General features: G+C 36.4%; 1 protein-coding gene across 2 annotated transcripts in view; it reads right to left on the bottom strand.

Moving 5' to 3' along the window:
• ctif (CBP80/20-dependent translation initiation factor) overlaps nt 1–27,605 on the bottom strand; it is a 139,844-nt gene that overhangs the window by 97,344 nt on the left and 14,895 nt on the right. For both annotated transcript variants that reach the window (XM_015340089.2, XM_015340094.2), the window contains exons 2-7: nt 15,413–15,633; nt 11,563–11,643; nt 5,565–5,687; nt 4,534–4,607; nt 2,775–2,879; nt 1,619–1,694 (exon numbers count right to left, since the gene is read on the bottom strand). In XM_015340089.2, the coding sequence (XP_015195575.1) occupies nt 1,619–1,694; nt 2,775–2,879; nt 4,534–4,607; nt 5,565–5,687; nt 11,563–11,643; nt 15,413–15,592 (639 nt within the window). In that variant the 5' untranslated portion in view covers nt 15,593–15,633. The remainder of the gene's footprint in view (nt 1–1,618; nt 1,695–2,774; nt 2,880–4,533; nt 4,608–5,564; nt 5,688–11,562; nt 11,644–15,412; nt 15,634–27,605) is intronic.

Raw genomic sequence — 27,605 nt, 5'->3', positions numbered from 1 at the left:
AAGCTCATAGAGCAGTAAGGCAGAAATACTATTATGAATATTGGAATATATGAAGATTTTCTCATCACTTTGCATTTAACTCGTAAGACTTAAATTACTGATGTACTTGACATTTTTACAAATAAAAGCGTTAAGACTTCATATTACTAGGTGAAAAATTATTTTTTTTTACATAAAAATCCTCTATAAATTCAGGGACAAGTGAACTCTTTATTTCACCAGAGGGCGCTTGTTACCAACTTAAAAGTTTGTAGTAGCACATGGTATGTATGGTTTTATAACTTGCTGCCAGCAATCTGAGTAAGGTTTCCTGAGTGCAATATACAAGCATTTGCCACAAGATGTCTCCAATAAGATGTGGTTTTCTTCTCTGCTGATTTCTATGAAACAGTGACCTAAAGAAAAAAGACTCCTTTCGAAACGAGTAATAGCATCAAAATGACCCTAACAACTGTTTTTATATTTTTGGTGGACTTACACGTTTATGTACCAAGTCTGCCATACCATGATGATTGTTCACATTTGTTCATTTTTGTATATAATACCACATAATATTCTTTTTCCTGAAAAACCAACACACAAATTGAACATAAAATGAAGCCCACTGAAGAAAAAAGACACAACAAATATGATCCTGCAAAATTCACTCAGCAAAGAAAAAACTGAAATATTTTATCAATGTGCAAAACAACAACATATTGAACACATCACAGTATGAAATTCTTAAAAGCTCTAGGGCAGGGGTGAATTGCTTCACTTGAAACTGAATATTCATGTAATGTAATTACACAAGTCATGTCAGTTATATGAATCATGGACAAAGGGGTTAATGAAAATAGTTTAACTGTACATTACTAAGATTTAAACAAATTATCTAATGTGTAACTTTGTTTTATGTCTCTTATTATGCTGCTACTTTATTGTCAAATCTCTATTTTTGAATAAACCCTGTAGTTTAAGAAAATGTAGAGAAAGGGATATTATTAATCCCAATATAATTTGTACAAAACACCTTGAACAATTTATCTAAGTTAAACCATTCCAGTAGTGCTTAAATGTTTTAAGGTTTGTTACAGTAAATTACAAACATGTTTAGTACAAAGTTTACATTTACGTTTTATTTTTTAAAAATCCACCTTAGCTTTTAACTAAATAGAGATTAATCTCAACAGCTTTGAATATTCATACAGAGAAAAACATCTTCTGGATTCTGTCTGAGGCTGTCTTTCATCTGATCCAGGCTAATAAACACCTCATATAAGAAAGACGGTAGAAATAGAATGTCATTTCTAAATGGAATAGGGACCACAACACAAGACAAAAGACATAGCTGACATTTTAGAAACCCACAATCAGTTATACCTGACCAGAATCTAAGGTAATGATATAATGTTGAGGAATATGCAAAATGCCTTTAAATCAAAGACAGATACAGTACCTTCTCTGCAGAGACTTTTCTACTACTTTCAAGCTGTCACAGATATGTTCTTAAACAGCTGTTGAGATGAGTCCTAGCTACTTATTCAAAATCATATAAGACTATGAACATGGCATCAAGCAGTGCCCCATCCCCGGAGACAGCCTGTTTGTGGAAGATCTTAAGACTGAGCAGACACACCTTGAATGCTGGCAGGAACTTCTCCATGTCATTCAAGTTGATGCCGTCTTCATCTTCAAACTTGCCCTTCACCATCCTACAAGAGGAGGAGCCCAATTGGTAATGCAGGACAGTTTAACCCACAACACCCCTGTGCAATGTCACGCTCAAAGACTTTTTTGTCAGTTTTTTATATGCATGTTATGACATTTCACAAAAAACACACATGCTGTACACAAGTACACGCAATCAAAAGGATGCTTTTGAACTACTAAAGCAGAGGTATTGGATAAATAAACTTAATGACAAAATGTCTATTTCCAAAATTTTTCTCTAAAGCATAAATTAACTCAAAAACAGATCATCTTGTCAAAAATGTCTTTAGGTTTTGAAATTGAAGAACTTTTTTATGCATTTCCTCTTTTGATCAAATGTTAACGTTTTTTTATCAGCGCTGGTGTGTTCTGAACCTGCGTTCCTTCCAGTAATCTGTGCTTTAATCTGAATTTACACCAATGAAATACAACACTAACATTACAGTAATTCTACTCAGTACTGTCCTTGGTTTGTCATGAGAAAGGTGTTTTTTGCTGATTACATATGCTCTGTTATTTTTGAGTTTTGAAAACAGCTGCTATTGTGATTTCCTTATTCAAACCCATTTTAAGAATTTCATCACTGGTACTAGAAAATCTGTATCCCCTTCTACTTTGTGTGCCACTTTTACTATTAAGTGACTTAATCTTCCAGCCTAAGAAATATTTATTTATATAGATGTTCTCATTAAACCTGTCAGCACTGGATTACAGTACAAACTGATTAAAATTCTCAGGATATTCCCAGGTTGACTGGGAAATTTCTACAAGAAAAGCCAATTTGCTGGATCTGAAATGGACTGTACAAAATCCAGGTGAGTTTCAGACCTACTACAAGCAAGCAGGATAAATAAATTCTGCTGTGATCAACAGGACAGTCAGTTAAGACACGTTTTCCTCAAAAGGAAATGGTTCATCTTGTATAGTGTATATTCCCCTGGAATTCTGTGTTTTGATTTGTTTTTCCTTTCAGTTTTGCATTGCTTTCCATCATTTTAAAACCAGTTGAGCAGTCATAAGGGAAGAACACCACCCTCGATCCCACAGCCCCTCCCAGTGAAGCCCAGGAAGCAGTGTCTTACCCCTCACGGTCGATGTGAGGGAGGTGTTTTGGCGTGCCACGGAAGGGCTTTCGATGAAACTGTGTGAAGTCCAGCTTCTCAGGCTGAAGATCCCATGTAGCTCCCCTGTTCAAAATAAACAAATTCCTAAGGCTCAACATCTGCTATCTTGGGAGATCTTTTCTGTCTCAGGATCTGTATCCATGATAAATCTCAGATAAAACTGAATCCTCATTGTTACTTACTAACCTTAACTGAAAGAACCTTGTTTCTGAAAGCTACACAAACACACTGCTGGAAATCAGAGGCTTGATTTATATTTTATCAAAGTGCTTTAAGATGATTTTTTAGGAACCATATGGGTATGCTGCTCCCATTACCAGGAATGCAGAAATCACAATTGAAACTACTAGAAACTGTGATCTGCAATTTTAAAGAGGAAAATCGAAAAGCTTAAGAAAGAGCCACTGATTAATTTGATGCATTAGAAAAAACAATCACACACAGGCGTCAACAATCTAGAGGACTTGTAAGGAAGCAAACTGTACAGAAAAGACAGAACTGGCACATCTCCGGGTTTGTCTCTGGGTCATAACGCTAGTCAGTCCAGGCAAAAAAAATGACTTATCAGTTAACCTGCTTAATGGCACTTCACCATCTAGAAGAAACTGAGCTATCAGAAAAAGGTAATGGGGTTTGGAGCACAGATGTTTCACTGGAATACCCTAACTTTTTTCTTCAGCCATGTCCTTGACTTTAAATCCTATTGATTGCATATTAAAAAGCCTCAGTACAAGACCAATCAATTTAGAGAGTTTGGCAGTAACTTTAGGAGGGTGTCCCATCTTCTTCACTCTAAGACAATATAATGTGTAACCTCAGTTATACAATGGCATACAAGCAACAGCCATACCAGTCCATCTCAGAAACAAAAAGCTTCCTTTCACCATCAAGAAATTAATACACAAAAATAAAGGGTCAATACTCCTCCATCAATGCTTCAGTTATAATATGAACAATTCTAATTACTACAATTTTTCCATTTGATTTAGTTACGTCACGCACAGTATCTAATTGGGACTGTTTTTCTTCATAGTTCTGAGGAACAAACATGCACTGTGCCATGTTCTAATTTTAGTTTTAGCAACGTAATTATACTAAGACATAATTTCAAAATAATACCTCTAGTCCCCAGTATTTTCTATAAGGCTTGATAAGAGGTTCATTTTCCTTTCAATTAGCAATGGAGGGTGTAAATTTCTATTAAAAATGAAGATCACTACAGATCAATGCACAGCTTCCATTTCATTATATTTAGCCCAAGGCTTAGCTGTTTCCTAATTTAGACTTTTGATTCCCATGCACAGCAAAACCACACTGTCATTAGATTATAACCAGAAACAAGCCAGTGAAAACAAAAAATAATTTCCTTCAGTGGCCACTGATGATATGCCCCCACAATTATCCAGTTTGTGAATTACTGTTGATTTTATTTTGTCTTTATGAAGTTGTTTTATCTCCACTGACCAAGAGTTAATTTTCAGAGCTGTCACTTATCTATGAATATGTAAGAGGATGGTAAAATCTAACAGTGTCTTCTTACTTCTCCAGTAATGCTTAGGACGAGCCTGGCGGTAGGCTAGGTCTGACTTCTGCAGATGTGGACAGATTTCAAAAGGCTCCTGGCAACAGGAAAAGTCGGCCATGTATTATCAGAGGTTGTACCTCTTAGAAGCCATAACTGAGAAAACTAGAGTCATGGAGTAAAGAAGGTTCTTACCCGTGAGACTCCAGCGTGTTGGCAGCCCAGATATCAGTTCCCAGGATGTCGAAAGAAGCCTCCCTGTTTCCATTCTGTTTTTAAAAAAGAAATTGCAAAAATTGTCCAAAAAGAAAACTCATCCACACCTTTCCACTCATCACTGTGTTACCAATTTAATGCCAAACTGTGAGAAACGGCAACTGAAGTAAATAACGTAATTTAATTATTATTGTTCCTCTCATCAAAGTCTAGAAAAGCCTTACTGGAAAGTGAACAAATATAAGAGAAAATCATTATTTTGTAGGCATCAAATCATGATTTAATTGTTATATGTGTGAACTGGAGTATTTTAAAGGGGGGAAACTGCAAATGCAGCTAAAAATATTTAATGAAGCCACTAAACACATTAACGGAGGAACAAATTAATGCAGGGTTGCATAGAGAAAAGTCTCTTTTTTTTACCATATTAGATCTACTGGGTAATTAACAATGACATTAAACTTCCATTTCTAGGTTTATTTTCTACTTTGAAAATTAATATACATACAAATTACTCACATACAAAACCTATGGGTGTTTTTTTAAGATAATCAAACAGCAAAAACATACTTCCTAAAGGGGTCTAAGATTCACAAATATTTCCAGCTTGAACATGAACAACATACAGTAATGAGTAACTGCATTGTTTTTGCCACCAACTGTACCAGGGATTTCAGAAGCAGTACTTTTTTTAAAAGCACATTTTTCCATAATGAAAGACTTTATTTATGAATGAATAAGGGAGAGAGGCATTAAAAAAGGGACAAATGCCTACAACAACAAAGGATTACAAATAAAATCAGGTCCATACACCTCCCTGATTCAGTGTTGGGATTTTAAAAGCAATGATGCATTTAAAACGACAAAACACAGCATATTTAATACAAATTACTCATAAAAATGTATAATAAATGAATTAAATATACATTCCTATCAATAGTGTCTAAAGGAAAGGCTAAAGACAGTCCTGTCCTATGCTAACAGTGCATCAGTCCCCAAGGACCCCGTACCTTTCCAGAGCCCCTTAACTGATTGTTCCTTCCTCGGCTTCCAGACCGCGATCCAGACCCAGGCCTTGATCCAGAGCTGGGCCTCGAGCCAGTGCTGCCGTTGCTGCTGTGCTCCCATTCATCCTGACAGGAAAAGAAACAAAATACAATATCTTACTACACAAGGACAGGAACGAAAAAGTTCAGTCATTCATCAAGAGGTACACTGCTGGGAAATGTCTGCTGTTTAGGGACATCATTTAATGCTACAGGAAGAAAAAGGAGCTGTACAGGCTGTTTCTAAAGAAAACGTATTATGCTGCCCTTAAAGACTTTTCTAATACTTGCTAGAGAGAACATGCAACTCTCTAACTCCTGCATGTAAAAATCTGTACAATTGGCTATTGCACCTGCATTAATGAGTGGAATTGTACAATATCACTGTTAAATGTAATAGAAATCAAGACCATATTTAAATCTATCTAGTGTATATGGATGGATACATCCTCATGGCACTGATCTTTTGAAGTTTTGAATTTTGATGCTGTAATTTATTGAGCTTGATTTGTGACTTATTTTCACTTTGTAAAATAACTATCTTAAAAATGTGGATTTGGAGATGTATTACAGAATACTGTACAAAATGATTCAAACAAATTTAAATATTAAAGATTATGCAATTGTTAAACATCACAACATTTCTTTGCAAAATGTAAAGAAAACAAATTTCAGCTGAGCACCCTGATGAATCACCGGACACATCAAATCAACAAACTTTGTGAGGAAAACATGAGAGATAAAAGCAATTAGTGGTGAAATAATCAAATCATAAAAATATTAACCGCTAATAGGGTAGTACTTAAGTGAATTATATAGGGCACAATTCCAGATTCACATTCTGAATTTCTGATTGTGAGCCTTCAGATTCGTAATTCTAGGCAGACTAGAACATTCCAAAGAATCAACTAAGAGGAAAAAAAAACATTCCATTGAAGCAGGCATAAGTAATGTCAAATGTTTGCTGCATTTGGAAAAAAGAAGTACAGCATTGCCAAATTGTGTGTTCGGGCACTGACAAATGATGAAAACATATGAAAAGCTTACAGACATTTGTTCGTTCATTCGGTCCATCTTCCTTGGTTGATTGTTAATGGTAAATGATCTAGGAATTTTTTTCAAGCCATTACTTAAAGTCTAACTCATTTGCTGTCGTTGGCCGGATTTGATTTAAATGCGTTTCAAGTGGGCCATTCGTTCTATATTAGACTCCACCATTCCACAGATTTTAGATATTTCTAGCGTTTTAAATTTTAGACATTTATATTACAACAATATACTTCCTATTAAATTTTACTTTAAAATTAAAGTACAACAAGCAATCATTGCACTTTCACGACAAACCTATTTAACAAAATAATCACTATGCTCAAAACTACTCACTATGTATGGGATATCCATAGCATTTTTAACCTTAACGGTTTAAAATACTGAAGTTAGCATTATTGGATTCTATGAAAAGATATGTTGTATCCAAAATACAGTCATAACGGTTTATTCAACAAAGGGCAAAACTAAACGTGTAACTATAAACATCCACCCCGTTATCTGAATGCTCAATTTACAGGTTTTTTTACAGCCAATTCCCTTTTGATCTCAGTTACTGTACTTAACGTTTAGTCATTTTTAGTTCCGTCAGTTTTAGTCATTAGTTGAACATACTACTTATTTTTAACATCCATCCACCTTCTAACTATTCCATCCAATTCAGGGGAGCTGGAGCCTATCTTAGCATGCAATAGTTGCAAGGTGGGACAGGAGTCCATCGCAGGGCATATTTTTAACTACAGTACGTTGACATAACGTGTTACCAGTGCTTCAGGTTATGCAAAAGCAAAGAAAGGAAAGAATTTCCACTTGCTGAAATATGTGAAGTGATAGGATTGAAAAAGACAGTGGAAAGGTATTTGCATTCCTTTGGACTAAGCCATACTGTTGTTTATCAGTTGAAAGATTTCTCGCATTTTATTTGTCTGTACCAAGTGAAATCTTATTTTCACAACACAATACTCTTAATATAACAAGTGATACTATGTAATTTTCTAGATCTCAGGAATGTGTTGTAAGCTTTTACATGTGAAACAATGGGAATTTGATTTAAGAACTATCAAATTATGAACAGTTCTGAGGAACAAACTTCCTTTGCAAACGGAGGGATGGATACATATCAAACGATAACAGCAGGATAGAAATATGAGTTACTTATATGGGCTCCAGCTATAATGATCAGCATCACCTGTAAACTCTGCTTGAAAGACTATAGTACTACAACAGTACCTGTGATGTTAAATGAGAAAGTTTGCCAAATAATTAAAATGTTTTTTAACTGGGAAGAAATCAGCAAAAAGCAAAGTTAAAGGGGTGTTGCATGAAAAAAGTAAATGCTGAATACTATTTTTAATGCTCTTTTGAAAGTACCAGTTATATACAGTAAATTGAGCATATCAACTTTACTTCATGATAGAAATAGAATGTTCTCTACTTCTTTTTAATTACAGGGAAGTATTACAGCCGGTGACAACTTTATCAGTACTATACACAAAGATTTTCCTTTTCTTGATTTAATGATTTAGTCATGTTAACAGCTCTTTAATGATGAAGTGGAAAAGCTCTAAAATGTCAGTTTGTATTACGTCTGATGATAATGTGAACACTAGGGACATTTTAAGAAACATAAGCAGATCTTTATAATTTGATTCTGAAGGTTTGACAATTCCCTCTCAAGTTTTACACTGCAAATTATTGAATTAAATTTATGCTTGCATTACATAATTCATTTTGTGAATGTGAATCATGACATACTTTACTAGGATAATTACCCTAAACTTTAAAAGGAGCCCATGTCACCCTTACAAACCACTGAAATACCCATGAAGATTCAAGATTACACAAAAAAGCCCTGCCCAGTTGCCTTAGTGAGCAGGTCTTGCTTATCCTAAAACTGTGTTTTGCATTTGTTTAGTTCACCTGCTACTACAATTCACACTGAATACTGTTTACACACAAATGCTGATGAAATAAACATCTTGATTTGGTGATGCTACTATAAAGAGTTAATCTGTGCTGTGATACTTCTGAGATTTTTTTAAAAGAAATTAGGTTCATCCCTATTTCTATAAGACTGCAAGAAACTGCAAAAATATGAACTCAAATCAGTACAAAAACAGACTAGCAAGTTCTGGAAAGAGACCATAAATTGTTTCTGTAATCCCAGCTGTGAAAAGCAAAATTACATCGACACACATCTTTATATATAGACAGAACCAGAGAACTGGTGCCTGAATAAAATCAGTCCTATGAAATATGCTGATAGCGCCGGGTGAAGTAGCTTACCTGATGAAGGTGTAACCGTGCCATGGTAAATAATACTGCACTAATAAAGAGGATTCACCCGCTTCCCAATCCTGCAAACCAACCAAGCTACTGCTCAAGAGGGTAGATCACAACGCTCAGGTCGAGTCCTTAACTATTAAGTGCAGAACAGCACAAGCCTTGGATTTTGGTCTGTCAGCCTGAGAGAGCAGAGCTGCACGGGAAAACGAAAGTGAAGCAGCATCAATCTGCCTCGAACAAAGAGCACACACATGCGCAGCCTCACCTACTACACAAACAAGCCACTCAGTCTGAACTGTGCTCTCTACCCTTTTCCCAGCGGGGAAGAAGAAGGGATGGAAAATAGCCAAAGGGTAGAGAAAAGACTCCCTTCTATCTGCAGGTTTTGTTCTAAAGGAGGTTCACCCAAGGGAAAACTGTCCACATGGTGTGTATCAGTGCAGGTAATTTTGATCTTTGGATATGGCAAGCGAGACGCCACACTTGGTTTCCTCCTTTAGATGGTAAGTTACTGGCACACAGATAGCACAACTTGTGGAAACCACATCAGACAGAAAAGAGCCACAGACTTATGTCTGATGCTTTTACAGTACTTTAACTGTAAAGGGCTTAATGGTTTAGGTGAAAACCAGCAGAAGTAAATGTTCTACAAATCACTAATGTGTAACATACAAAAGAACTACAGCACAAAAGAGGCAGCTCATACAAGTGTCGAATTGTGTTTGCATAAAATCCATTTTTCAAACAATTTCAAAACTACTGTACATAAAATTAAGTTTTATAATAATGTATACCATCTGGCTTAGATGCTGCGTTGACAGTAAAAATGAAAAAAAGACTTATTTTACTGTGAGCAAGAAATTGCAGAGAGGCTTAACTTAAAATTTGTTAATAAAATTCAAGTTGTAAATGACTATCAGGGTATCGTGAAAAGCAAGCTGAGTATTTTTGACATTATTCCCCTTTCACTGGGGTTCCTACATATGAGACAACAGACTTGTATTTATGATCTCTAGTTGATCACCTTTAGTTTGAGGTAAAAACTTCACTTATCCTCTTTTAGATCAGTCCTAAGGAGAAGACAATGCAGAATTAGCATCCATATTCCGTAAATATCTCAAAGTAATTATATCTATTGTTTTTCTGCTGGCAAATGTCATAAAATAAGAATACACAGTAAACTGGAAAATACTGTTCTTAAACAGCAAACCTTTGAATCTAGAAATCATCAAATGACTGAATTTATGTTGAAACAATACAGTATGTTCTAAGAAAAGGACCATTTGCTGCCATCTTTTAAGTCTTTGCAAAATGCTCCTAAAGCAAAAAAGACGGGGAAGAAACGTTATCCACAATAAGGCAAATACTGCTTAGCGCACACATCGAAAAAACATTTAAGAAAAGGCTGCAAGAACAATTTCATGGCCTGTTATCAACAGAAATGGACAAGTGTCTCTCTAAAGCCTAACACTGTTTTTCTATGAATCTAGCCAAGGCCTTTGCTACTACTGTAGAAAACAATATTCTGCAAAAAATTTGTAGAAACAAGGAATGTAGACAATTCATCGCATGCTGCGTGCCTACCACACACACTCTCCACACAACAGACCACAAACCAAACACAAACAAGCAACCAGGACAACTGCTGGTCATCGGCTCAGAAGTATTAGAGAGACAAGCAGTCTGTGCCAGGACACCATGAGCAAGCAGTTAAAGCAGGGGCACTCTTAGCCCACTTTGATTAAGAGCCAGGAGACCATGGGGAGGACAGTTCAGTGCCTTTCGCTGACACAAAATCTCTCCCTATCGCATCCATATCTTTTTCTTGTGTGCATATGAGCACAGAAACACATTTGCTTTCTCATATACTTTCAAACCTGCAAATAGCGCTCTCACATATTAATTTACTTGTGTTCAGTCTCACACATTGACATAAACCTTATGTGTATAATTAACTGCTCTTGAAATGCAATATTGTTTTAAGTGGCATGATTAATAGAAAGTTTGTCTCCCTATGGCACCACCAACATTAAAGAGCAGAATGTTTACTGTTGATGACCTGAGTACACTGTGCACTGCAGTAATTATGTTTTTGCTCGGTAACCTTGCACAATATCTCATCTGTGCTGTGCGTTTTGATATCATATATCGATTTATTGTATAAAATATTCTCAGATGAAAGCTGCTCAAAATGAATTGAAATCTGTGATTTTACCGACAGCCACAGCTTTGTTTTGATCCATCAGTTATACATTATTTAGGAAAAAATTAGAAGCCTACAATTAACCCAAGTAAACCACAACCAAAACTATTATTTAAAGGCATAACTGCAACTGCCACAACCACATTGACTCAAATAATAAACAAAATAATTTGTCATGCTTGGCACATGAACGGAATGAGAACATGTGTTTGCATTATGTTAATAAATCATAAACTGTGATAGCAGTTTTTTTATGTGGCTTTTGCAGCTTGACCACTCTGGTTTTTACGTGCCAAGCAATATTTAACTAAGCATGATCACACTTCAGTATAGCATGTGTCTAGAAACTCCTGTCTCTTGTGCCCTCAGGTGTCAGGCACAGAGGCATGCTACTGCTGCTTTCTGGAGACACGCTGTGAATTTTACCTGGTTGTTTGGTTTGGAAGAGCCCCTTCCCCTTGATGAGGACCAGCTTCCATCAATCCTATCACTGCAGTCTTCAGTCCACTGGATCAGAAAAAGAAAGAGAAAGAAATGTAGATATTGTTCACCTGCACCACAGATGAAGGATGATGATCTGTATTTGACATACTGTAGCTCCTTTTACGAGTTACTTCTCAATTTTTACTAAGAAAACCTTTACTTTCAAATTTAGCAAGACATACAACTAAGAAGAGGCAACAAAATAACAATTAAAAACAACTGCACAATTAAAAACAAGGGCTCAGAATGTGGAAGAAGATGCAAGACAAAGAAGTGATTAAGTAAAAGCCCATTTAAGGAAGAAGGTTTAGAGGGTGGATTTAAAGGTGCACAGGGAAGGTTACTGTCCTTAGGGATAGAATTCCAGAGCACTGGGGCATAGTAAGAGAAGGCCCTGTCTCCCAGAGAGCATAGACAGGATTGGAGGACAGACCAGAGAAAACCAGAATTAGATGAATGAAGGTTAAAATGTGGGGAGTAGGGTGATAGTCAAACAGGTATTGAGGTGCCAAGCCATGAAGAACCTAATAGGTGAGCATGAGGATTTGTGAAGTCGACAAAACCTGATAGAAAGTAAGTGCAAGGACTCCAAGACAGGAGGGGGCCGTGACTTATGTACTGTATGTCAAGCTATGTCTAGCTTTTCGGACAGCTGAGCTCACAGTGACCGCAGTCAGGTCATTACAGGTTTAACTGGACCAGTTTAACAGTTTCCCATGAAGGAGATTGGGGTCCCCTGTCATTCACTAACTAGTTAGTTTCATGCATTCCTCACTAAAAACAGTGGATTTCAAGTGTTCACAGTCTACTTGCTTTTGAAATGGAGGTAAGAAGGCCATGTATTCTGTATAACTGATCCCCCTGTCCAAAACACTAAATCTATATCCAACATTACCCTGAGCCTTTTAAAGCTGAGAACAGATGAGTCAACAACTCTTTGCTGGTTCACAAATATCTGACATCTTCGAAGCTGTGTTTCAAAAGGATATTCCAAAAAGTGCATTTGTTTTCACTCTGTAAAATGAAATGGAGAAAAACCTCAGGCAATCCCAATTCCAGTGTCATGTACTCTTGAATGGATTTTGCTACCTTCTGCTCACTAGGCATTTTAAATGCCATCTCACAACTCACAACAGCAGAATACCAAGCAAGTAAATACCAATGTGACATCCACCACAACTGACCAGATGGAACAAAAAGGTATCTGTACATCACTGAAGCATAATAGTTCAGATTTACAGTATACTGAAGTTTTTTTCTGCGTGAGCCAATGAGCTTTATGCTGAAACTCTGATGCAGGAGGAGAGAAAATACCCTTGTGACACAGGGAACCTCATTCATAACATTCAACATAGTGGGTGACAATTGGCTTATTGTGGTAAAATCTGACCTTTTTTATACCTAGAAAGGTTTAGCTAAGCAGGAAAACAAGTTTCTGAGCAAACAAAAATACACTTAAAATATACAGTTTCCCAACAAGTAAGGAATTTAATGATTAGGGGTCTTAAAAGACATGTACTATATCATAGAAAAGCTTCTGGTCAGAAAGCAAGCTGGATACTGAGGCCTAGAGATTTTTGTTCAGAGCCCAGGGTGTGATAAAGGCTGACTGGACTTGGTAAAAAGAATGGTCTTATACTATAAGTAGATAACGCATAAAGTGAGAAAACAGAACCCTACCTGGCTTTTTAATAGGCATAACAGGCTTTCAAAATATACTATATCCTTCAGTGGCTAAATTGGTCCATAAATTGGTCTGATTCACACAACATTTGTACTTTACTTATAAAATAGAATAGCATTTATTATTATTAAACCTTGCTATTTAGTGTGCAACTAGAGAAGAGAGCATCAATGAAGACAGAAATCCACAGGTGTCCAGTGTTCCCCTTTTCTCAACAGCCATCCCCTTCAGTAAAGTGCTGTAACACCAGACATTTGGAATTCTTATTCGAATATTAACAGTAAAAAGTGAACCTCTCAAAAATAAAATATTTTCTTGAGAGGCAGAGGGAAGAGTTAAGACAATAGACAAGGACGATGTAGGACTTTCCCCTTCTGCTTTACAAGATTAGCTAATCAAGGTGACCAAACAGAGCAAGTACGTCCAAATTTGGAATTACGTTATAAATCCCCTAAGCAGCTTTCCAAACATGAAGTAACAGGGTACTAGGTTCAGCTGTCCAGACAGGTAGAATATGGCAGCAGTAGAGCAGATGATTTGCCATTTTCACTTTCAAGTCTCAAATCCAGCTCGTCTTACAAAGGCTGAGCCCATTCTTTACTACTTCACTAAAGGTTTACACTGCTTTTTTTACACAGAGACAGTCAGCATATCTACATAACTGAGAGGAACGGCCTTTAATCTGCTCTTCTTTCTGCATGTGTTCCACATTAGCCACTTTTGCCATTTTTGTTTGAAATGAGCTGCTTATTTATCATGATAGCCATGAAAAAGGAGTAAAAATAGTTGGAGATGGTTGGAGAACAATACTGAAACACACAATAAATTTTAATCACTAGTTATTAATTATGTAACGTTAATGTACTACACTGATGGTGTTATGATATTGTGAGAGGCTGTGCTTTAAGAGATGCCCTTCTTCAGATGTCCCTGCTAGCTCCAGGGTATTATGACAAAAAAACATGACCACATGCATTGTAAGAAATGTGTTTATGATTCTGTTCCTCCCAATGTCATATCTGCACATGTATAAGGGGCACAGTCTATACTGTATATACAACAATTATAATATATTAATGATTAGAATATCTAATAATACATTGCTGCATTATAATGCTGCAGCATCTTTTATTTAACCATATAAGAAACTGAAGAGGTTCAATTTGATATAATTACTACATCATACATTTACAAATAAAGATTTATTCCATGCTGAACGGAAAAGAAAAATAGACACAAAGTTATTAAGTTTTAGCTGTGAACTACATCATAAATGTAACATGGCACAGAGAACTAAAGTACATTATGATAACAAGAAGGTATTTCCCAACTAAAGGCTAGTAGTATGCAGAGAAGACCATTTAATCAAAGAATACAGACTGAAATCAGGAGTGCCATAGGGGTCGCCAGTGATAATTATAATGGCAGAGTGGTATAAGACATACATTTTTTCACGAACTGCTTTACAGGCCATTGCCATTGCTGCAATCAAAACTCCAAGATTTGCTTAGATTAAAGAAAACAAGCAACTTTAGCTTGAACTTTATCAACATGGCTTTTGAAGGTTAAAGAACTATCTGTACAGATTTGCATAATTGAAGTCTTAAAGCACAAATCACCAAATAACCTCTCTGTCAGAGTATGCTATACCCTCTGCCAGTCTGAGAGCCGACAATAGTTAACACCTGGTATTCATCTTTTATATTAAGGATCCTGACCATATCTACATGGCTTTTAAGCGTTCTTGTCAAGAATGTGATTACAAATGATGACATGGTAAACCTATCTAAACTGAGGTAGGTAATCTTATCTCATCTTGAATCTGAGGTTACATTTCAAAAAGTTTATTTAGCAAATCCTGATACATTTAGCAAATAACATACACTTGAAATCTATAAATCTAAATAGGTAAATAAATCTGCACTCAAGTATGTCTGAACACTGCATGCTCTTAACATTCCTCATGCAATGCTAATACTAACCATTCACAACTTTGTCGTTAATTCTGTGTGAGATGCTGCATCAGACTGGTCAGATATACCAGCCACAAAGAGGCTTTCTGGCTAGGAAAAGAAAGAACAGGGCAGTGTAGCCGCAGTGAAGACTGACCTGGGAAATGTTAGACTGCATCTTCTCCCCGTCTCCATCCCCCTCTATCTTGTCAGTCAGCAGCCCCTGCACCTGGTACTCCAGCACGTAGCTGTCGATGAAACGCTCCAGCTCCTCGATCTCCTGGGAGCGCGTGCTGCCAGCCTCGGAGGAAGCCGAGGCCACTGATGAATTCTCCATGGCAACCTGCCGCTGGTGGGGAAGGGAGGGAGGGGCAGGACCTACCAGACAGAGAAACACATCACAGGTCACCCAACCCGCAATGGGACATACTGTACAAATACCCAGCACACACAGATACCCACACGTTTCCTCGCGTGGGTATCGACAAGCACAGGAATGTGCCAGCTTCTCACTGAAACCTAAACATCAGCACTATATTATACTGATCATTTCAAACAGATGGCTGGGAGCTCAATCTAGTTTCTCTTGTATGCTTGTAAACGTGCCTCTGTATACAATCTATGGAAACACACATACGTCACATTACTGGCTTATAATAAACGTCAATTTCCTTACAAAGCAACAACGAGAAGACACTCTTTTACTGACACAAAACATCTTAAGAGACTAAGCTGAGGAAAAATAGATAAATATCAAAGTATAATTGTACAAATGAAAGAAAACACAATGGAGGAACTGGAGGGAGCAGTGTCCTGCCTAGTGGGTTGTGGATTTACAGTGAACAATCCACGCAGGTGGGATGGTCATGCTGTTCCCTTGAGCAAGGTTTTTTTTACTCAGACTGTTTCAGTAAATGCCCAGCTATATACAATGTGTCTGGGCCTTAACTGTTTCAGGGTATATAAAGGATTAAATTCATAAAATGAATTATTTTTTAATCCCACCTTCTCAAAAACTGACAATTCTGAAATATAAAAATGTTCATGTTTTCTGCTATGGTCAAAAGTGCACTTTACTTTAAGAATAACAGGCTAGAATCTGTAAATCGTTTAAAAAAGGTGAGCTTTGACAAATGATCAAGACCACATACAGCACCAAAAAATACTGTAGTCCCTAGCCACATTCTTCTTGCCTTCTCCTATTTTTAACACCTAATTCAAATCAACAATGTTATTCTACTGCACATCATGCACACTGCACCAGTTTTGACGCTGGGAAGCTACAATCAATAGCTTGATACCCCTTAATGATCTTTATAAAGTTTTTACAGAACTGGAATCAATGTACCTTTTTAAAAAAAGCTCAACAGGAATTCCTTCACTTTTTCAGCAGTACACACCAAACCTTAATTAATTAAACAATTAAAACCTATAGAGTATAAAGGTCAGTTTTAATATATTTGAATGATTTGAATGTGCTGATTGACATGCAAGATCTTATACGGGCTTGATGATCATCCACAGTATTAGCAACAAAGAAGATACACAGCACAAATGAAGTATAGGTGAATACTAGGTTAACATGTTATATGTAACAGAAGCCAAACTGTTTAAATCCTTAAAAGTGAGCAGGAGTATTTGTTACCAGTGTTCTGAAGTCTAGAGAGAGGCAGTGCAAGGAAGCCAAAACATTAAAAACCCTTGTGTATTTTAGTTTTGGTTCAGCTCTACACAGCTTGTTCTAAACATGTGTCAGCTTAAATACATTTGAATACACCACCATGCACCAGGTTACAATAATCAAGACTGGTATAAATCAAGATGTAAGTGCTTCTGGATAGGAACTCTTTAGAACTGCTGTTGTGAACAATAGCCACTGAGGAACACTTACTGTATCTTTCAAAAAAAGGGTCAATGTGGTGAGGCGTATCATAAGAATATAGACTAGTTTCCTTGTTCTTCATTTTACTTCGAGTATATGATGCTTTCAGTGGTTTAAAATCCTAGGCTGCAGTGCAAACTAACTGTGTGCAGTGCAAACTAATTTAGCCATCAGTTTTCCATTTCTAGTTTGGTTTAGAAATCAGGTAAGTCTGGCATAATGATGCACAATGAGAACCCAACAAAGTTTTACATGAATAGGTCCATTCAGCAGAACGTCATTTAAAAAGGGAACAGGAATGTGTATTTTTTCCCACCTGGAACTTGATTTTGAGTAATTTTAAAGTGCAATGGAGAACATCCAAGTGAAAATAACCTTCGAAATACTCATTTTGCTGAATCTCACCAGATTAATGAAAATGAAATGCATACTCAAAGGCAGTTCAACATGAAGACAGCTGATCTATGGCTCATCTAAGACAATAGCTGAGAGTGGTAAAGTGCTCTTGTTACTAATACTGTTGTGCCCTTGATAGATCTGAGGGGAGACAACACGTGTGAAGATGTTGCTGGTTGAGTCAATACTGCCTGAATTGTTTTAGGGCTCAATGCTGGCTGAAATGCTCATTTCTGAAACTTACTTCAACAGGTTTTTATTTGAAGAGTCTATCATATTTCTTAATAAAAACATTTCTTGCTTCTTCTAGTTTTTTCACTGTCAGCAATTTTGTTGGATATCCAAGTTTAAAATATTTGGTTAAATCCATTAGGCCTGAGTTTTCCCTTTCTTTTCTGCATCAGTACATATATCATCAAAAACAGCAAATTAAAAAAAAAGACCTTACAAAAAAGATAAATCTGAGTTGTCAAACTGTTGTAGCTAATGCTCCTTGCTAAAAGAGAATGTTGTACTCTTTATAACAAATATCATTCAATTATGGCAAAAATAAATTTATTAAAGTGAATTCAGTTTAGGGGACAGACCACATAATTGAATACTCAAACATTTTCATATATACTATTTGGTTGCTTAGATAAGTATTCAAATACTTGTTAATTCCAAAAATGGAAAGAGCTTGTATAATACTTTTAAGGGAGGAATAAGTGAAAATGACTCCACTTACAATTACCAGGCTAAGAATGAATAGAGCCACGTGCCACAATAAGAAATTAAATTCCAACAGTTTAATTCAAAACTTCTAGTATGTATGACACTCATGAGGCACACGTTCTGTAAAAAGCAGAAGAAACTGCAGTAAATGAAGGCAGACATAAGTACTAAAAGCCAGCATAGTAAAGAGCAGCCTGCAAACAGCTGTACAGCAACCTTGGACATACAGACTATACCGCTGACAACTGAGCAACAAACAGGGAGAACTTACAGAGTGCGCTCCAAGTATTGGGACAGTAAGGCTTAACTAGATTTACACTAGAAACTTTAAACATTTCAAATGGAAAAATGGCTGATGGGCACAACTGAAAGTATTTTTTTCATGAATTTGATTCCGTTCTACTGTCTTGAGCCAGTTAAACAAATTCATAGCGTGAAGCCTCTCTGTTGAAAGAGCCACGGTATTGAGACAGCTGGTTGACAGGTGTCTTTCGTTGGTCAAGCATTTGTTGTTGGGTCATTAAGACTTTAAAGAGCTGTGGACATCATTTCACCTTGCCTCAGCGGCTTCAGTGTTCAGTGTCTGTCATTGGGAGTCAAAACTTTCTATTTAAAACAACTTTCTATTAAAGAAAAGCAAGCAGTTTTGAAACTGAATAAAATCAAGAACTAAAGCAGAAAAAGAGCACAGAAACTGGACATACCAAAATCAACAACTTGAAATACACTTAAGAAGAAACAAACTGCAGTTATCATTATCTATAAATAAACACCAGGTCGGTGAAGAAAAATATCTGAAATTGCTGACACAAAAACTCTCAACTGTCAAATAAACAACTAAAACAACTGTGAGCTACATGTTGAAAGGCTAGAATACAAGGGTGTAAATATCAAAACCAAAGTATCCAGAGTGCAGTATAAGTTATTGCAAGGGCTACTTCCGAAGATAGACTTCTCTCTACAGCACCAAGAACAGAAATGTCAGGTGAGAATTTCCTCAAAAATACATAGATAAACCAAGAGAGTGGAATAACATTTTATGGACAGATGAGACCAAGATATGCCTTAACCACAGTGATGGAAAGGTTAAAATATAGAGAAAGATGGTCATTCTACATGCTCCAAAAAACACCACATCATTTGTGAAGCATGGTGGAGGTCATGTCATGGCACTGACATGTATAGAGGTTTCTGAAGCTGGCTCACTTAACTTTATTGATGATATAACAAATCATGGCAGTAGCAAACTGAATTCATAAGTTATAGAAAGTTACAGAAAGGAAAAGCTCAGGGTCAAAAAAGGAGGTTTTGATCCCACTATGCAGGAGGGCTTTCCAAAGTCGTTATGACACCAAAACCACCAGCAGAGACAGCAAGCAGCTGTGGTGTCCACACCCTACACAGGCAAACACAAACTCCTCATTACTTTTTCACACTGGAAGTGGATGTCCATAAGGTGTTACAACCACAATTGTGCTACTTCAACTAAGAGCAGTCAGAGAAAAAGGACAGCACTCCTGACCTCTCCACCCTTTGCCCAAACTCATCTTTGTGGTCCCCTGGGCAGAATTCTAGCCCCCTTAATGGTCATATGATATGACAACAAGGCCTCCAACTAATCCCTTTTAAATCAGTGCCTGAACACTAATCAGGAAAAGAGGATTTGTGGTTGTAGTAGCACGCGTCTTGCTAATATTTATAGCAGCTTGGCTCATCTCTCTAGCCAAAGGCTGGGGAGTTTGGCAAGCACCTAGTCTCTCCACACTCACACTGCCTTTACGAGACAAGAATATTATAAGGAGTCTGAAAGCTTTCTTGTAACCCTTGGTAACCCTGTGAGTGTAATGAGTGTGTAACCTTTTTTTAAAGCTCTGACTTGGACATTTCCCAAATACTATACTTCAGAATTAGCAATCTTGTGCTCTCTACTAGAAAATATCCAAACAAGGGTCTTCAACATTCAGGGGTAACTGACAGTTCGGAGGGAGTAAAATGCCCTTTAGTGATATACATGATTTTGAAATAAAGCTGTTTTTTTACAGATTGTTCCATGTTGGGTATTTCATACTTATTTCAAAGCAAAAACAAAAGCTTACCTCAAGGAAGGGAGTTGCACAGAATTTAAGTCATAGCAACCAACAACAGAATCACAAGCTTTGCTGAAGGGTTACTGAACTTAAAATTAAAAAGACATTTTAGAAACCACAGAAGCAATAGAAGTTTTAGATCCGCTCACTTGGTCATTCAACTCAAAGAAAATAAGATAAAGCCAAGAAACTATTAACTATTTTAACTGTTAAAATGAACACAAAACAGGGCAAAACAGTTATATTGAACTTATACATGCTCTCAGTTGTCTCAGTTGAAATTACAATTAAAAATTAAATGTTAATTTTAAATCTAAAACACTAATAATTGAAATAAATAATAACTTAAATTAATTAGATTTTTTCCATTTGTCTCCATACTACAATCAAGTATGATTTAGGCAAGGCAAGATTTATGGTCTACAATGAAGAGAAACAATGCAAGTGTAGTTTGGGTTAGCAAAGGGTTACCCAAATCATTCAGCAATGCAGGTGACTCATAGTTTTTACAACAAAAGGCCACTTTACATTTGAAACTAAGAGAAACTCCATAATTTCATTTGCAGAACATCTAAGTAATGATTCGGCACTACAAGAATGTCAGGCCAACCAGTCCAAGACATCTTTAAATGGCATATGCTCCAAAAGCCCTGTTATAGCATGTCATACCTGGCATACACATTTCTTGATACCACTGCTCTCTTTGATACTATATTGCACCTTAAGTGCATAGCATTTTTACAGCAAGCTTTTTATTCATTTTGAAGAGAACTAATTTGTACACTAAGCTATTTAAGTAGTAATAAATATATTAATCACAAATTAGCAATTTACTATAGTGCTTTAAAAAAGTAAATATTTGTAAAAACAGTTGCAGTCATAGCTGTATTTAAAAACAGTAAATCTGTTCAAAATCACTGTTTTACAAATCCAGGAACAGCTCAAATTCAACAACAATCTCTTTGTTAATATTGTTGATCTCTTCATGTTTTTACTCACATCCTTTGTGTTTCAAAAACAAAACATTTCCAGGTCTAAAGCTCCGGTCTCTGTTGTTACTGTACGTTAGTGAATCCATGCATTCAGGAAGAAGCTGCCAGAAATGAGGTCAAGGGACAACCCATCAGGCAATAACCATGACTATGGAGAAAGGGTTTATTCAAATGCTGTACATTGATATGGATTTACAAACTCCCCTGAACTACTGTTTGTGGAATGGGAAGAGAGTTGTTAGCCATCACAGAACAGATATAAATAGTATTATATCCATGTTGAAAGTTATAGAGAAGGAAAGCAGGTGTGTAATGCATTTAACTTGTTGTTCAAACATTTACGGATAAAACACTGTTAACAACTAAAAAGTATTTTTATCTTTTGGTGGATTCATTAATAAAGAGATTTGGAATGAATGTTACTAAGAGTTAATTACTTATGATACATCTGTGAGGTTAATGACTGTCATGGAGCTGATTGTCCATAAATGTAGTTCAAAACTTACAATATGTAAAATACTGAGGATAGCTGTGAGGGTTGCAACATGTGTTTCCTTTTTAACCTCCAAAACCCATAGAAAAAAAAAGGAACATAGGAATATTAAAGTTAAACTTGTATTTATCTAATTATTAACGTCTTAAAAAGTAGCTGGCTTTTGTATAACTGGGATGCTTATATAAAAGAATGTGTGAAATGAAGCAGTCTGCATATTAAAAACTTAGACTGTTATAATTCCATACAAATACAGCCACGAAATACTAGTATCTATTATATGAAGCATGCCTCCTTCAGGCTCTCTAGTAAATTACAGTACAGCCAAGCAAACAACAAAAACAACTGGTGCAGGAGCCACTGAAAGATTGATGGGTTTGGTGTCGGAAACATGTTTTGAGATTCTGCTGCAGGAAATATTACATCACAGTCTAATTGGTGTACACAATAGACTTGGCAAATTTACAAACACATTTACTATTACAGCAGATTTAGGAACCAGTGGCAATGAGCTCAATAAATCTTTTTTAACTTGACTTGCACTGATTTACTAAAGTGTCATTTGATTTATCCCCTCTAGTTTTTATAAAATGTTGCAATCATTTTGGGGAGACTTAAATTGATTAAAAAGTACTTTAATTAGAAAATCAGAGTCCAATCTTATAGATTCCTTTCAATTCAATTCAATTTATTTTATATAGCGCCTTTCACAACAAGGTTGCCCCAAGGCGCTTAACAATGCAAGTAACCGTACATTTTATGAATACTGGATCCTAATGTTTGTCTCGTACTGAATACGACTAAAACAATTGACAATTTTGATACAGGGGTGTATACTGTGCAGAAGAAAAACCTGACAGCAAAGTGTGATAAATACTAGGTTCTGCTAGAGATGTAAAGCTTTCATTAAACAATAATACAATGAACATCTCAATAAAGTATAAGAGATACCAAATTAGATCACCACTCCTTCAGAGCTGCACTTCATTATAAACACATCCTTTTTAATCATAGACCTGTGTTGCCTGTGACTGCTTAACCACAATGCTTGTGTACTCTCACTGCTTTTTTTGAGAGATTAACACAGATCCTTAAATTTAAGCATTGGTTCAATCAGTTATTCACTCCTCCAGAGATGAAATACTACATATGACTTGACAGCCTAAAATGTAAGCCATGAAAACATTTCAAAACATACCAATTTTCTTCTAAGACCAGTATACACATGAAAACATGTACTGACCAGGAATAGTGTGAATAATTAATTAAATACACCTGGATAAACTCTACATACTAATTTTAAAACAAATATGACAAGATAGAAAATCTCCAAAACAGACCAATAAAAAAAAAAGTAAAACCACTACTTGTTACTTTTCATGTGTGAACTCGTCTCCAACAGCATGTAGGATATTTTTACTTTGCAGCTGTACAGTTCCTCTTTCCCTGAGGACACCAGGAGCCTCTCAGATGCTTCAACCCTCAACCACACTGGAGTTCAGTTCACACTGCTTCTTCCATCAAACTCTTCCATCAGCAGAAGCAGCCATATTTCTTTTTTTAGTTAACAGATGTATGTCTGTTTTATTTTCCCCAATGCCATTGACATCTTTGAGTATCAAACAGGGCTGTACAGTCCTTGTCCTGGGGGGCCAGTATGTCAGCAGTTTTAATTCCCAACGTTTACCAATGCAAATCAAATCAATATTGGCTTAACGGGACCTATTTAACGGCTTTTCAGATGCTGATCTAGAAAAACTACATAACCAGCCCTCCAGCACCAAGACTGGGCTGCTATACAACACAGTACATTCAGGGTTCACAAACTTTTTCTTGCAGCTGTAAAATAAAGATTTCAAAAGTAAAGTTTAGATGGAAAAAGCGAACCTTTAAAATAAAGACTGATTCAAGGTGCTCTTCATCCATGAGAACACTTTTCAAGCTGCTGTACTGTAGCTCAGCCCAGTGAGAGAACCTACAGACAACCAGCTCATGAACCTGAAAATACAAAATCAGGTTCACAAAGTTCAAATGATAATATTCTTTATTTAGAATTCTAATGCTTCCAATATAAAAAAAAATATGTCCTTACAGGACAGGTTGTAAAATAATAAAAATACTAACACTCACTGTTACACTATTTTATGGTAGTGAGCACATAAGAACAAATGTGAGGAGGTTATTTGCTCCAACCTGTACATTTCGGAGTTAGTAATAATATAATAGAGGTTTCAAGTTTTCTAAGTAAATGAAGGATCAGTCCATTCAAAGAATCATTGAAAGAATTCTTGCATGAGTTTGATTTACTTGTATCTGGTGTTGTTTGTTTGGGGGGTGGGGGGTTATTTCTAAAATACATAAAAGGATTACTGCCAAGTTTTCTATTGCTGGCTAGAATTCAAATCTTCTCAGCAAAAAGCCCTTTGCTGCCATTAGAGAAGAGATAAGGAAGGCTTCAATGACTATAATACATTAAGACATTCGATAAAGCTAGTTAATAAAGACAGCCCACATATTAAAATCTAATAAGGACAGCATCTAATGTTAACAGGACCAGTTTTATGAACTCCGATCAAGAGTCTTAAATGCAGCATTAGGTGAAACATGACATTAAGCCACAATCTAGAAGACTTATTTAGCTAAAACTTTGATTTCTATGTTCGTCAAGTGAGATTTCCTTCTCAGTGCCACAAGGCTCACCATATTTTGTACAATGGTACCGCTGCCTGTATCTATATATGCCTTGAAGCTGATGGCTTGTTTGACAACCAATAACACTGTATCGTCAATTTAACTACATAACTGAAAAAAATAATAGGAAGGAAGAGTATTCTTAAAGCACTGTGGGCTTATATAAAACCATGAATGCCTGGTGGTTTTAAGCTAAACATTGTGTATTGTACCACATAACTGATTACTGCACGTTACATGTAATTTGGCTTAGCAGATGGATTTTTCAAAACACTGAATATGTAGGCCTACATTTTAACTCATATGATCCTAAAAGTTTAAAGTTATATTATAAAAATGTTTTTCAGACTATTGTGATTAGAACTGCATTGCTCACAAATTCTCATTTTCAAAATGTAATTTAATTCACTACTCTTTATTGGGTGTAATGGTGCCAAAGGTCAATCCCTCTGAGAAGTGAACTATAATGACTATGAATGTAAAACTGGTAGCAGAGTAACTTCCTTACAATAAATGTGGACAATAGGTCCTGAATTAACCGATTCATTTTAGAAAACCTGCAAAACAGTCAGAAGAAATTGTGCCACACTGCAATATATCTAGCTAAAGCAAACAGCTGGAAAAAAAAATAAGGCAAGCTTAAAATGTAAAATGCTGTAAACTACAACAAGCCTGCTTCTTTGATGTATCAGTAATGGCAATGTTATGAGAATAGCCCCAGTACTTGTGAGGACCTTCCTCCTGACAGCCATCTGGACAGGCTATTCAAATCTGAAAAGATCTGTTTAAGACTTTTCTATGGCCTCTGTTGATTTACTACTTATTTCAAATGCTGTATGCTGGGTTTCTAGGTTTAATTTGGTAACTGCATGCTTTTTATTAACTCATAATAGATAAGTAATAGCTCTTGACTCCTTTGTCCCATCTTTAGCAAGTTCAATTCCTAACAGCATCCTTTTCCACTCCTCGGAACACAGGTACTTGTTTCTAAACCCAGACATTCCGTACAGATACTACAAGTGCAACACAAATGTAGGGGTTCTCTAATGGGTGTCTCATCCACTGTCCTGAATTCACAAGTCCATAAAATCTGCACGACTGGGGGATCCCTTTGTTTAGCACAACTATAAATATATGGTCAAACCACTTCATTAAAAAAAGTTTTTCCTTTATCAGACCTAGGCCTGGAATGCGACATAATTTTCATATTTTATTACCTTACCTCATTCAGAAACAAATCACTCAATTGAAAAAATCTCCAGCTGCTAATCAACTGCTAAGTAGTCTTCCCACTTAATCCCCATACTTACTTAGCTGAAACCTCTTACTTTTGTTCACATACAGTATTAGATATACAGCATAATTGCTGATGAAGCAGATTACTCCTCTGATCCAACAGGTACATGCAGTATCTTTCTTACAGGAAACACTGTACCTGGCTAGTTGATTACACATTTCGTTTACAGTACTACATCTGTAAATGTGCATGACGTAACAGAGGAATATCTAATAATGCAATCATACATTACATTTATTCATTTGGCAGGTGCTCTTATCCAATGTGACTTACAGTCCTGACACACCAAGATGTAAAAGATGCATACAAAAGCAGACTAAAACAACAATAAAGCACAGAAAACAAAAAGCAGTTTTAATTAAGTGTTAGGATACTGCACAGATTAAGGTCCTCAAAGAAGCTCTCTAGAGCTGCCTGTGTAAATTTCAATTGTTTGGGAAAACTCACATCTCACTTAATAAGCTGCTTAAACTCCCCAGCAAAACTGCTTTAACTTTAATATTAGCACTGGAATAACAATAAAGCAAGGCTTCCCTTCATGTCAGTTTTAAGTGCATATCTCCAGCAACAGCCACACTTTGAATTTAAAACAATTTGAAAACATGAACTTTAACAGATCCTTTATCAATTGCACAAATCTCACAAGCAGGCCACACAAGAGTCAGAGAGTACTTATTGATTTCACTGGACACTCACTGAAGCATCCTATTATCCTCACTCACAGACCACAATGCATTAGTCCAATTGCTGAAGACCACTTATGAGTTAATTGCCTAGTGAGATTCAGCCTATTGAGTATCGATGTAGCTCTTCAGTCCTCAGAACTCCGACAACCACAGCTACAAAATGCACTGCAACAGTATGTTTGTGAAGTAAAGTTTGATTTGGATTAACAATCTATTTATTAATCCTGCAATGCAGTTTTTTACATTTACAGCAGTATTGGAGGCAGTCAATGGCAGCTGGTCAAAAGGCATGGCATGTACAGTAGTACTTTATGTACAGTATGTACTTAAACACTCCCCTTCCAGGCAGGAGCTACAACAGTTGTGCACAAGAAAACAGCCAAAAGGCAAACATCTATCATTGGTGACCAGGGAAGTTAGAACAGCTCTAGTGTTATTTGAAAATAATACATTTCTGTTATCATAGAATGCTAACTATCTAACAGATGGAAAACTCTGCTAGATATTTACAAACTTCATCCATTACCCAGGCTAATCATCCTTCAGTTGTTTGACGTTCCAGTTTTTTTTACCATTTGTTTTATAAAACCAAGTCTTGCTACTGTAGAATGAAAGATTGGGAACCCTAAAGTACGGGGTATAAATTCACATACTGTTGTTTTCAGCTCAGGCGCTCAGGAGAGACTGAGGGAGTGACATGGAGAACTCCTAGAAGAACAAAAGTATACACAGGGACCATCATCTCAAACTCAATAGTTTAATGGCATGGCCGCAGTCACTGGTAATTCACTGACCCCTAGCCCACCTAGCACTGTCAACTCTCATTCAGTGACCGTGCAGTCCTCGTGGAGCCCTACTAGACAGGAGAAACAGATTGGCCTTGTTCACCCTGTAAGATAGAGACTTTCAAGATTAAGGCTAAAGTTCAACTGCAAACAACTTGTAATAGCATTAGCCACAGTCTAGTAATGCTGCAAACATTCATGAACTGCTTTTGAATGCTTCACACCATGCATTTTGTGAAAGTACGAAAGCAGTGTTCATTAATGGCATCTGCACATTATCATTAAGATAGGCCATATGGAAAAATGGGTCCACTTGGATAACCTCAC

Source organism: Lepisosteus oculatus, chromosome 3 (genome assembly GCF_040954835.1).
Source record: "Lepisosteus oculatus isolate fLepOcu1 chromosome 3, fLepOcu1.hap2, whole genome shotgun sequence".
Taxonomy (NCBI): domain Eukaryota; kingdom Metazoa; phylum Chordata; class Actinopteri; order Semionotiformes; family Lepisosteidae; genus Lepisosteus; species Lepisosteus oculatus.
Note: the sequence above shows the minus strand (reverse complement) of the source record. Positions and strands in the feature narration are given on the sequence as shown.